At 36.3% G+C, this 12,635-nt stretch overlaps 1 protein-coding gene across 6 annotated transcripts in view; it reads left to right on the forward strand.

Annotated features, from left to right (window-relative positions):
- The window catches only part of TLN2 (talin 2), a 209,946-nt gene that overhangs the window by 88,140 nt on the left and 109,171 nt on the right, over positions 1-12,635 (forward strand). For all 6 annotated transcript variants that reach the window (XR_012996198.1, XM_076348381.1, XM_076348382.1 and 3 more), the window contains 6 exons: positions 1,354-1,451; positions 2,113-2,242; positions 3,708-3,860; positions 5,192-5,334; positions 6,833-6,960; positions 12,269-12,332. Coding sequence is in view for 5 of the 6 variants with exons in the window: in XM_076348381.1 (XP_076204496.1) it covers positions 1,354-1,451; positions 2,113-2,242; positions 3,708-3,860; positions 5,192-5,334; positions 6,833-6,960; positions 12,269-12,332 (716 nt within the window). In the remaining variant the exon portion in view is untranslated. The remainder of the gene's footprint in view (positions 1-1,353; positions 1,452-2,112; positions 2,243-3,707; positions 3,861-5,191; positions 5,335-6,832; positions 6,961-12,268; positions 12,333-12,635) is intronic.

Below are 12,635 nucleotides of genomic sequence, written 5' to 3' on the forward strand. Positions count from 1 at the left end.
TATCAGAGCAGTCTGTGCTTCCTCAGTAATTCTGTGATCTGTGCAAGGCGCTTTGTGTGCTTCTAAAGGTCACAACCTATTTATAGGCACAAATTCTAAAATTTTACGTAACTGATTCTGTACTGAATTTGTGTCATAAGCATTTCTGTATGTATGGATCACTTGGCTTTTCAGTGGAATTTTTAATTAAGGTCAACAGGAAAAGTTTTTCTTCTTGTTCAGTTGTTTTTTGGAAGGATTCTTCCTTCGAAATTGTGTATCTGTAAGTCGGTTACGCTTCCATTAATTAAGTGTAAGTTCTTTTATATACTTGCATGAATAACAATGTGTTTAATATATGCTCATAAAGGTACATTGTTGCTATACATGACATTTAAAGATGAAACATTGTCCAAAAATTGTAGCTATTTTTACCTGGTCCAAACACATGGCTGAAAGTAAACAAGGTACAGTCCCTGCACCGAGCTGTTGTTAACAGGCTGTGCGCACACAGCTGGCCAGCTTGTATGAAAAAAGCTGTTAGCTTAAGCTACAGAACTGCAATTAGAGCAGGCTCAGCTGATGAACAATAGTTTACACTGTTTGTGATAGTGAAGCGTACTCTGTATCAATTCTTCATGCAAATGTTTATCAAAAAGAGATGCTTTGGATGGGCCTTAATTTGACAGTCATATGCCTTCACTTTGTATGCCTGGAGTTTAGTCTTTGAAGCCTAAGCCAGGGTTGGTTCTTCTGTGACAATGAGAGTTTTATCATTTCCTTGTGATTCTGAAAGAATCAATTGGCTTGTGTTTAGCCTGCAATAGATGCAAGTTTTTCCTGAGATTGTTATTATGGATATAAATAAATATCTTTATTTATTATAAATAAATAAACCTGAAGCATCTACCAAAAAGATTCCAAAGTTTAGCATAAACTCAGTATGTGAAGGGTTGAAAACAAACTATACTTTTTTAAATAGAACTACTGCTTGAAATAATGTACTATGGTTAAGCCCAAACTGCTTGTATTTTTGGTTAGTCAATTCCAAAGCAGGACCTATGAGCATTTAAAAAAGGTCATCTTGAAGAGAATTAATTACAAATATAATACAAATTACACAGTAGATGTGACATGTTCTTGCTTAGTGAAGCTTTTATTCAAGTCTTCTATAAAGTCTCGTCTACCCTGCTATCTGCTGCTAAGCTAAATATTTTCTGAAGCACAGGAAAAAATTTCTGTCCAAGTTCATTAAAAATGGAAGGTAAGTGTAATGGAAGCTTAAACCTGAAGCTGAATAAGCGTGAATAAAATTATGTTGGCTTTATTAGGTTTGATGTTTTTCAGTGAGTCTCTGTCTTTTTTGTTCCACAGCCTCTGACTATGGATTGTTCTTGTCAGATGAAGATCCTCGAAAAGGTATATGGCTGGAGGCTGGAAGAACACTGGATTATTACATGCTGAGAAATGGGGTATGGTGCAAGTCTGTTGCTTCTTTCACCAACACGCTTTTAGAAAACTTGTTTCCCAAGTAGCAAGAAGAATGTTTAGCATTTGGAAGGGTAGGAGGGTCTTGAGTCTGTTCCTGAAATTGGCCCACTTCTCTTCCTTGCTGTGCCTCAGTAGTTAGTTTTTTCCTGCATTTGATTGTGACTGTGAGCTACTCTGGCCAATAGCTTCTTCATAGAATGACGAACAGAAAGATGAAAAATAAGTTTTGTAATAAGGTTTATATTTGAGGTGACCTTGCATTATAGTGTAGGTTGCTTGTATACTGAAGATGAGGAGATCATACTTGCTCACATTATGGCCAGCTTGCTTTAAAACCAAAAGGCATTGCTATCCTTTTTAAATGCTAAACTGGTTTTTGCAGCACAAAGGTACTTTGGTCTATCCTGCCCTGTTTAGGTTTTGGTCTTGCCGGCTAGCACAAGTTCTTGAAAAATGACATTGGCAGAACTAAAAGTAGTCACTTCTCAAGTTTGTTACATGAATAAGTTTGCCTATACTATAACAAAGGGAAAAATCCACCTTGGGGGGTGGGGAGGGAATCCTGTTTTAGGCATCTAAGTTAGTGGGTTGGCTTGTGGTGACTCCCAAAAGCATTTAGAAGCAGTATTGTTTACTTCCTAGGATGTATTGGAGTACAAAAAGAAACAGAGACCTCAGAAAATACGTATGTTGGATGGTTCAGTGAAAACAGTCATGGTGGATGATTCTAAAACAGTCGGTGAATTGCTGGTTACCATTTGCAGCAGGATAGGTAAGCTTTTGGGACCCACATACTTAAGAACTTGTTTTTCTGCTATATTTGTATCTTGATTTTTAGGATATTATGTGTATTACTGGCTAGAAATTGGCACATATGTTAAAAAAAATATTTGTTATCAGTTAACATTTACCAAAGACTTTTTTGAAATCTGTTGTCCAGGTTTTATGAAAGTCAGTAAAGAGTTAGTTATATCCTTAAATTTCAGTATTTAGTAGTTGAAGGCACAAAGTTATATGACAGTACGGTTACGAATTTTTTATTATATGTTAACTTTTACATACGCTTTCCTGCTATGTGGTAGAGAATTAGAACTAAATTTCTACTTAATTTTAATGGGATGAAAGATAAATACTGTTAACCTTGAAATATATCTGAACTTAGGGCTCTATGTTGTTATGATTAAGAGTTGGTCACAGTATGGTATCATTTGTGAAATGACATACGGAAGCCATCCAGAGCAGCTGGTCAAAAATGTGTCGTATTGGTTGTAATCTGTCTTTGTATTTATCTAAATACAGACATTTTGGAAAACTAGATCATATTTAACTATAAACATGCATCTAACATGGATTAGTTTAAATCATCTTAAACCCTTGCTTAGTTCTCATTTAGAATTAAAGTGGCCTTAATTTGATTTAGATTCATTTACTTGGAAAGTGAATTAAGCTAAATTTAAATTCATCCATTTCAATTTTGTTTGAGTGTTTCTATGCTGGATTCTAATGTGCTGTAACTAATTTATTTGAAAAATTAGTTTGACTTATTTTCATGAATACGGTCATGTAGGTGAGCTTTTAATTTGCTTTCCTGTATAACATAAACGTGCTTTACCAAGCAGTGGAAAAAACCAAGCAGAAGAAATGAGAGCAACTTAGCATATATGCTGAATGTTGTGAACTGATTTTTGATTCAGTTTCATGTAAAATTCATAGGAAGAGTTGAGTTTTAAAACTCTAAAAAAAAATAATGTATTTCACATGGTTTCTATTCCTCAGTCTGCTCTGCCACATTTCTTCTGTACATCGTGGGCAAGCTGAAATTACTCAGTTCTCAGAAAGCAATTGTAGGCATCCATGAAAGGAAATTTACTATGGCATCTCTATTCTGGAATTTACTGCTATTTTAAATTCCCTCATGTTTTTAAACTGGCAGCTTCTCTTGGTAGATAACAGAAAAACTTAATATCTTTCTAAAAGTGACAAATGCAGCATATGACGAAGGAATGATGTATTTGAAGGATAATGCCGGATATTGGAGAGATGTCTTGAAGGTAGAAGTTGTAGATTATTCTTGGGATCTCCTTCCCCATACACTGTTTTAGCATTTCATCTGGAATATCTTTACTATACTTGAAGTGAACCATTGGTGTTTTAATAAATGGAAAAGAATATTTCACCCGTCCTAAAATGTATTAAATTTTTATTGTTACAAACCCTGGATTTATTTATAATTCCAGGAATAACAAATTATGAGGAATATTCCTTAATCCAGGAAAGCATCGAAGAGAAGAAAGAGGAGAGTACAGGAACGCTTAAGAAAGATAGGACATTGTTGCGTGATGAAAGAAAAATGGAAAAACTGAAGGCAAAGCTTCATACAGATGATGATTGTGAGTAGTGTATTCTAGGATAATTCTTCAATTAATATCTTTCTGCAGTATAATTCAAGAAAACCAGACAGGAATGCATTTTTAGATTCTTCAGTGGGATGGGGGAGAGAATCGGAAGGGTAAAAGTGAGAAAACTCATGGGTTGAGATAAAGACAGTTTAATAGGTAAAGCAAAAGCTGCGCATGCAAGCAAAGCAAAACAAGGAATTCATTCACTACTTCCCACGGGCAGGCAGGTGTTCAGCCATCTCCAGGAAAGCAGGGCTCCATCACGCGTAACGGTTACTTGGGAAGACAAACGCCATCACTCCAAACGTCCCCCCCTTCCTTCTTCTTCCCCCAGCTTTATATGCTGAGCATGATGTCACATGGTGTGGAATGTCCCTTGGGGCAGTTGGGGTCAGCTGTCCTGGCTGTGCCCCCTCCCAGCTTCTTGTGCACCTGCAGCCTTCTCAGTTGGTAGAGCATGGGAAGCTGAAAAGTCCTTGACTAGTGTAAGCACTACCTAGCAACAACTAAAACATCGGTGCGTTATCAACATTGTTCTCACCCTAAATCCAAAACACAGCACTGCACCAGCTACTAGGAAGGAAATTAATTCTACCCCTGCCGAAACCAGGACAACGGACAAGTTGTTGCCTCTAGCTATGAGAGTTAGCGGATCTTTTGAAGTGTTTTTTGTTAGTTGTTTGGTAGGGGAGTTTAACTTAAGTGTGAAGGGTCATTTCCATAATGACAATTTTCTCCCCTTCATTAAAGTTGGATATTTAAATATTTATGCCTACTGAAAGCCATCAAAAGGTAGTTTTGTCTTTGAAGGTGTAAATTTTAAGTGTAAATGGAGTTTGCCAAAGAACTAAGACAGTATTTGATTTATGCGTGAAGTCGTGAGAACCATTTTTTCTGTTTTACATTAAGGCGCTAAGATTAACTGTGGCTGGCAGGAAGATGTTTTAAAATTGTATTCAGGGATAAGAAAGATATACGGAACAATTGGTTCTAGGGGGGAAAATGTCGTAAACTTAAGTAATTTTGCAATGAAGCTTTGAAGATCTAAATTTAGTATTAAAACTTTACTATATTTGTTTCTTCAACAATATTAATGGTGTTTTATGCTGTAGTAAATTCTTGTTTCTCAGCAGTGCTGTTCTTCAATTCTCATTTGTAGCAACTTTCAACACTGATGATTAGAAACAAAAATGAAAGCAACTTTTTTTTTGTGGAGTTTCCCTTCCAGTGGAAATGCCAATTATCACATGATTTTCACAACAGCTATTAACATTGGCAACACTGCGTATTTAACAATGTGCATGTCTGTGGTTCTGTTACAGTAAATTGGCTAGATCACAGTCGAACGTTTAGAGAACAAGGAGTCGATGAAAATGAAACACTACTGTTGAGACGGAAGTTCTTTTATTCAGACCAGAATGTAGATTCAAGAGATCCTGTTCAGCTTAATTTGCTTTATGTTCAGGTACAGTATGTGGACCAGAAGTACAGGTTCTACCTTGTCTGAGGAAACCTGTGTAGGTTAATCAGAAAAATTTTGTCATTGAGATAGTCCATCTTGTAGAGTTCCAGTTCTGGATGTGCTTTGATTTTACTTTTTTGTCTATCCCTCCAAGAACACGTGATAGTACAGTGGCTTTGCTGATTCTTTTTAATCAAATACTTTCAACCGAATAATGGACACAACCAAAAATCCACTGACTTTCACATCCTTGTCTTGGTTTCCTTAAAATTCATGAATGTCTTCAGTCTTTTAATTTGTTCTTTTTAGTTCTTCTCCCCATTCTCTTCTTTAGGTGATGCTTTCTCTGTAATACGGAATCTCAGGTCAGTCTTGCAGCCAGCTTTCCGCTTTTCATCTCTTTTCCACCTGATCAGTGAGAGAGCTTCTTCTGCACTCCCTTTCCAGTCTTCAACCCAGACAGCACACAAGGCAGGCAGGCTTCCTGTTCAAAATGGACCATATCATGTAATGTGGTGGGAGTCCACCTAGGCAGGTTCCCCAAACTCTTAGAGGTACTATACATACCTTAGAAAAGTTAAGAGTTTTATGCAGAAGAAACTATTTAACTGAAGGCTCCAGTGCAGTTGGCTGTAATGCAGTCTGAAAAAAGTAGGCTTTTAAACTCTCTGTTAAAGTTTTTTTTTAAAAGTAAAAACAAAAAAAAAATTGGAAGTTTAATGGGATGTTCAGTTGTTATACTTGCAGCTGATTCGAATGGGCCTGCTCTAAATTACATTTTAAAACTCTGAGACAAAAGATAAAGATGGCATTGCTTGTAAGACTGCATTACATTTTTCAAGTATTTTAGAAGACTATCACACTGAGCTGTTCTCCTGCCACTTGGGTATTTCTTTCAGGCTACTGTTATGACAGTATGTGTTGATACTGCCTTGTCATTGTTTTGTCTATGAATAGATGAGCCTTCTGTTGCCAGAGCTATAACATCCATCATCTTCTATGACCCCTAAATTTAAACAAAAGGAAGGAGAATGCTGTTTGCCTTCTCCTGTTGCCATTTCTGTAATAGTAATCTGATTTTTACTTACTAGTTATGCAGATCATTTTCCCTGCTATTACAAGGTGGTAAGATAAAAGCTTTTACATGTGTGTTATGTACACAAACATATATATCTGTATGTATGTGTACATACACATAAGTGTATATGCATATGTTGTATTTTATATACATGTACGGCAGGAAATGGGTGTCAAGTCCTCTTTTTGATGAAAGTTGTTGCAGTTGTGGTTTCAATAAGTCTCTGTAGATATTCACCAGAAAATAATCTAGCCCTTTTTTTTATTTTATTACTCATAAACACATCCAGAATGGAATAATAAAGACATTCAGACAAAGAAGTGTGGTGCTGGATTCTTGGGCCATGTTCAAGCTTTCAAGGAATTTCAGAGATGGAATAGTTATTTTGGATGTCCCTGACTTGTCTTTGCTTACCTCCTATAGGCTCGTGATGACATTCTGAATGGTTCCCATCCTGTCTCCTTTGAGAAGGCCTGCGAGTTTGGAGGCTTTCAAGCACAGATCCAGTTTGGACCTCATGTAGAACACAAACACAAACCTGGATTTTTAGAGTAAACATTTCTAACTTCTAAATTTGGGTGACCTCAAATGTAACTAATGTTGAGTTGTCACAGACTAAATGCATTTTAGTACTCCAAGCAGAGGTAATCAGATTCAGTGTGTTTTCTGTAGCAATCTCCCTGTGAAAGGAGCCTTATTGCACAAGTCAGCAAACCCAACTGATGAGGGGACCTTTGGCAGTGGCTTATTAGGCAGTGCAGGGCACCAGCTCCCCCCAGGGTGCCAGTTAAGTACACAGCTGGATTCCCCAACCACCTGGTAATGTGGGAGAACTGGGATTTTGTTCTTCCTTAGAAGTCTACTTCTGCTTGCATTTAGTAATGCCATGTGTGAATTAAGCGTACGTCAGTGTCGTGGTTTAACGCTTTATATATCACAGATGTTTGATTAGCTGGGAAAATGAATGGAAAGATGCTTTGTCATTTGAATAAAGTTAATATTGCTGTGTGTAGAGGTTAAATTTTCCAAAGCTTTTAGTGGCATTAATCAGTTGTTCAGATTCACCCTCTCATGCCGTTGTATGAATAGGTATCTAGAATTGTGCTCTGTTTCAGACGTAGACAGGAGTCCTGCTTACAAGTGACCCATCCTTTAACCTTTATAGTGATACTTACTTTACTGCTATCAGCAAGGAAAGTTTGGTTTGACTGAAACTTAGATGTCCCATCTTTCTACTGATTTTGATTTTCTGATTGGTTTGTGTGCAGCAGAATCAACTGAGGACTGGAGTCTGAGGAAAGGAATGCAGGAAGGTAAAAGATGGCTGTTTACTGCACAGTCCATCAAGCCTTGCCTGCATATGAGGCTCATAGATACCTTAATGGGATGCACAAAACAATGGGTACATATTTGGTTTCTGTCCTGTTCCACTGGCCAAGTGCTCAGTGCTGACTCTTATGCTTCCTTTGTGAGCCTGAATCTGGGGTTTACTGTATCTCAGGGGATCACTTTAAAATGGTGGCTTGCTTTGGAACATGCAACACTGCAACATTGGTTGTTTGAAACTCTTCTACTTTTGAAAGATTTTCCTGAAGTAGCAGTTCGGTTATGCAAACAAACCATGTGAACGAACATCCTCCAGTTCCAATTAATAATCATCTTTTCTTTGTACTATCTGTCTGCTACCAATAGGCACATGAACATTTCATAATAGAGCTACTGATGTCTCTAAGAATTACGGGGACCCAGTGTAATAGCTTTAGTGTACTCCTGGTTCTTACTCCCTAGAATTGTGACCAGTTACGCAACAGTCTTTCTCTGGGATTTGTCCACTGTCTACTTACTCTTCCCTTCTCCCTCCACTCACTCAAGGGTATTCCTGCAGCAAACCATTAGGGTATTACCTCATGACAAGCTATTGTTGTGTCATGGTTATGATTTCAAGAGCTAGGTGTTCCCAGCAATAGCTGGTTTTAATTTTTAAAGCAAACTGCTGTGCAGAGTTCAGTTGCTTAAATTTTTCTAGGTTTTTCTAAGTGTTCTACGTGGTCTTTTCAATGTAAAGATTTTTTTTTTCTTTTTTCTGTTTTTTAAACTCACATACATTAACTGTGTTTTATGGTGGACTGAAACTGCTGTCTGGATGATATTTCTACTTTGTATTCAATGCTAGATCGTTTGAAGTCCATCACAGAATAAGTCATCACACGTATGAAATGCATTATTTTTTTTTTATCCTAATAGAAGTGAAAGGTATAAATAACTGAAACACATGTTAGAAAGAGAACGTTACTTCAGTGGAAATCACTTAGAACCGGAATTCCAAGATTTAGAACCTTGTTATTTTCTGCAGGGAATTTTCTCTACATTTGTTTTATTTTCATTTAAATGGGCTTTGACTGTATTAGGATCAAGCCTTGCAGGTCACTAAGTGTAATTGCTCGCTGTCCTGGTGTATAATCAATTTCATAAAATTAAGGATTTCTGACTTAGAAGTAATTCTCTTTCTGCCCTCTGTAGAGGAGCCTGCTCTAGAACCATAAGTCCCTAGTCACTGCCTTCTAATTTCAAGTGTACATGTTTATGATTTAGTGTTGTATGCATTTGGCTATACATAGTCTTCGTGACAGCCTTTTTGTGAAATCTCATGCTTTTGTTTTGTGAGTCTAAAGAAGCCAAGCACTCCTGACTCATTATGAACAATATATATAAAGTGTTGATAAATGCTGATTTTTTTTTTTTTTTTTTTTTTTTTCCCCTGAAAATGGCATCTCTCATCTTTTCAAAAAATCTTTTTAGGTTCGGGGGTTTTTTTTCTTGAAAAAGATTGAGCTTTTTTAAAGTTTCATCCAACTATTTCCTACTTTTTGGTGGATGAACATTGATTCTGTTCAAGTATGAAAGTAGTTATGTTTTATGTAAACCGTATGCTGTAGCTCAGTATGAAGTACATTTCAGAGGTGTCCATTCACTCACCACTGAAACCTGAACATGCTACAGATTCCCTTAAGGAGAATCTGCCAGCTCATACAGAAAACAGCATGTAACAGAATAGTATTAGTATTTCATAGCATTGTTTTGAAACAGCTTAATTTAGTTTGACACGTCTGCAATGTTTATATAGAGAGATCTTTTGTATCCTTTTTTGTCATTGATAAATGATTCTTGGCACAGATGAAGATTATTGTCTGCATCTTGTTAACACTTTGGTATTAGTTGTTGGAATTTCCTTGAAGCTCATGCCAAAGTAAATTGTGAAAGCTCTTAAACTATCAAATTACAAATAGTCCTTCTTCGTGCCCTTCCTCATACAGCTGAAGTTTTGCATTGCACCTACAGAGGTACACTGTGTTTAAATTTGCTGAGACAATATCTAACGAAGAACTCATACTATTCATATAGAGATAGGAAAGGAGCAGCTAAAACTGCCCACCTCTGCTTTTTATTTCCAAGCATGCTTGGTGACCAATAAGCTCAATTCTTTAATCTAGCCTGTTTTACTGTCTTAAACTGTCTTTTTCAAGAACACTGGATATACCTTATGCTGATGAAAAACAATCAATATGTTGGCACTCGTATAATTTTTTTTAAGAACTGTAGGAACAAACAGTAAATGAAGTTACATAAACACTGCTTGCTATTAGATTTTTTTAACTGAGTTCATTGTCCATTGTAATAATGTGTAATTAAAGAGATTAAAGAAGGCTAAATAATATATTCCAGATGTTTTTGCTAACTCCATTAAACAAGCTGCTAAATAAAGTGAAACTATTGTTTGTTGCATCATAAAGAAAATATCTTGATTATAGGTAGCATTAAAATAATTTCAGTCTGTTTACAACTAGCATTTCACCCTTTCAGTTGAGGTGACTACTTGTCTATTGATTGAAAAATAATGGCAGGTGATACAAGGAAAAAGCATCTGATCTAACTGCCAGCTACATGTGCAAGAGTATATCAATTGGTGCTTAGTGGACAAAGCGCAAAGTTATTTTCTTAACTCTTGCTGCTTAAGAAGTTCCAAATAATGTTTGCTCAGCAATGTCTTCTTGAAGTGTATATTAGTTAACAAAGTAAGTAGACATGCTTAAAAATGTGATGGGCTTAATAGTTTCTCTACATACAGATAGCTGACAAAATTAACTCTAGTTAATAAAAGATAAGAATTGGAAGTGATTTAATACCTATCATTTTTCTATATAAATCCATTTCCAGAATTAAACTGGGTTTAACTCAGGTTTGTTTGGTTTGTTTGTTTGGTTTTTTTTCATTTGCCTTGGAAATGAATTTAACCAAACTGGTTTGAACCTATGAAATTCTGTATAAAAGCACTAGTTGTTTCAGAATAAAGGCACTAGCTTTTTAGGATAATAAGCTGTATTCAGCCCTTATCTACAAAATTAATTTGACTCTCCAGCCTTCCCCACCCCATGATGTGTCTGTGTAAATAAGTCGTGAGAAGAGATATCATTATCATGTATTAGTGAGATGTAACTACTGGAGCATTGGAAGGAAGATTAGCAAGGACAGTTGTTCTTACTTTGATTTATATTGCTAGAGCTTTGTAGAAAGAACAAAATGAATGATCTCACTACTGAATAGTATTTTTGAAGAAAGCACAAAATCCTGGTTTAGTCTTTTGAGTTTTGTTGTTTGTTGTCTGCAATGGCAGGCTTTTGTGTTTAAAAACAAAAAAAGCCCACTAAAACGAAAAAAAAACCACAAACACCCATCCACCCAAAAAACAAAACCAAAAAAACTCCCACAGAACAGTCAAGGCGAATTTTTTGCCAATCCTGTTTAAAAAAATCCATCCTTCTCAAAACTTGTAACTTTCCATGATAGTAGGTAGTTTTAGCTTTCTGTGTTAATAGTGTGCTTGCTTACTGAATAAGTCAAAATGAGGAGGAGATTCTCCAGTCGTACTTTTTCGTGTTTCTTAATAGTCCAAAGCAGGGGGGATCCTTAGAAACCAATTTTTTGAACTGTGGAAGTTTCTTCAGGCTGAAAAAGAACCGCTCAATATATGACATAGTTTCATCAGCGTAGAGTGTTCCAGATGGGAAGGTGCAATCCAGAAAAGAACTGATGTTTGTTAAAGCATGAAGTTGATAATGTCTTCAAGTTGGGGTGATGTTTGGCTGAGATAAAGGGTTTATTTTATTACACAGCAAGGAGGTACAGGTAAGGTGTTTAAAGATTCTGATTAAACTCTGTCATGGAGGCTGAACTTGCTTAGTTTATGTTGTATTCTGAGACGCTTAGTATCTGAGCGCTACAGAAATTAGGACTGGTTATTTATGACTTTGTTTTTGAGATAGTGGCTGGTATTAAGTGTCCACTTAAATGGCTTTGCATTTTTTCAGTAAAATATTAGTGTTCTAACATTTCTTGGAAGACAGAAAGGAAAAACTTGGTCCTGCACGTCAGTAAATCAAAGTGCTACTGGAAAGTAATAGCAGTGTCTGAACTCAGACGCAGAGCTGGCTCAAGCTTTGATGTCCCCTTCTTCCCCCAGATTATGATGAGTGTATTTGGATTTAGATGTGAACCTCTCTGAGCTGCTGAGAGACATCGTATAGTTTAAGAATGGAAAGTGTCCCAGCTATTATTTACTTTTTATGACCTTTCAAAACATGAAGAGCTATTACATGGGGATGTAACTAAAGTGTTTTTCTTAATTATGCAAGGTATCCTCTTGCTCTCACCCTACTTAGCCAGAGTTTTGTTTCATTGTATAGGTATTTTATGCCCATTTTAGGAAGCTTGGGGAACTTAGTGCCAATAAAGGAGTATGGAAAGTATCCTTCCTCAAGAAGGCACCATTAACTATGGACTTGTTTGGTTTTTTTTTTCTAGCCTAAAAGAATTCCTGCCTAAAGAATATACCAAACAAAGAGGGGCTGAAAAGAGAATATTTCAGGTAATTGTGAGGCTGAAAAACCTCCTGTAGTTTCACTTCCTTTATAAGAAAAATATGAGCTTTCACAGGTGTATACTCTGTGTATACTTGAATTATATAACTATCAGAAAATCAAGTGTAAAGAATCTGACAGCTTTTCTTTTCTTTCTTCAGCAGATTTATTGTTCTGATCCTTTTTTCTTCACTGATGATTATTCAGTGTACTTTTTTGAAGGGGAGAGAGTGAATATTCAATATTCTTAAGACCTTTTTCTCAGTTGCATTGAAATGTAAGGATGTGTATTTATACTAAAATAGAAGCAC

The sequence above is a fragment of the Aptenodytes patagonicus genome, chromosome 10 (assembly GCF_965638725.1).
Source record: "Aptenodytes patagonicus chromosome 10, bAptPat1.pri.cur, whole genome shotgun sequence".
Taxonomy (NCBI): domain Eukaryota; kingdom Metazoa; phylum Chordata; class Aves; order Sphenisciformes; family Spheniscidae; genus Aptenodytes; species Aptenodytes patagonicus.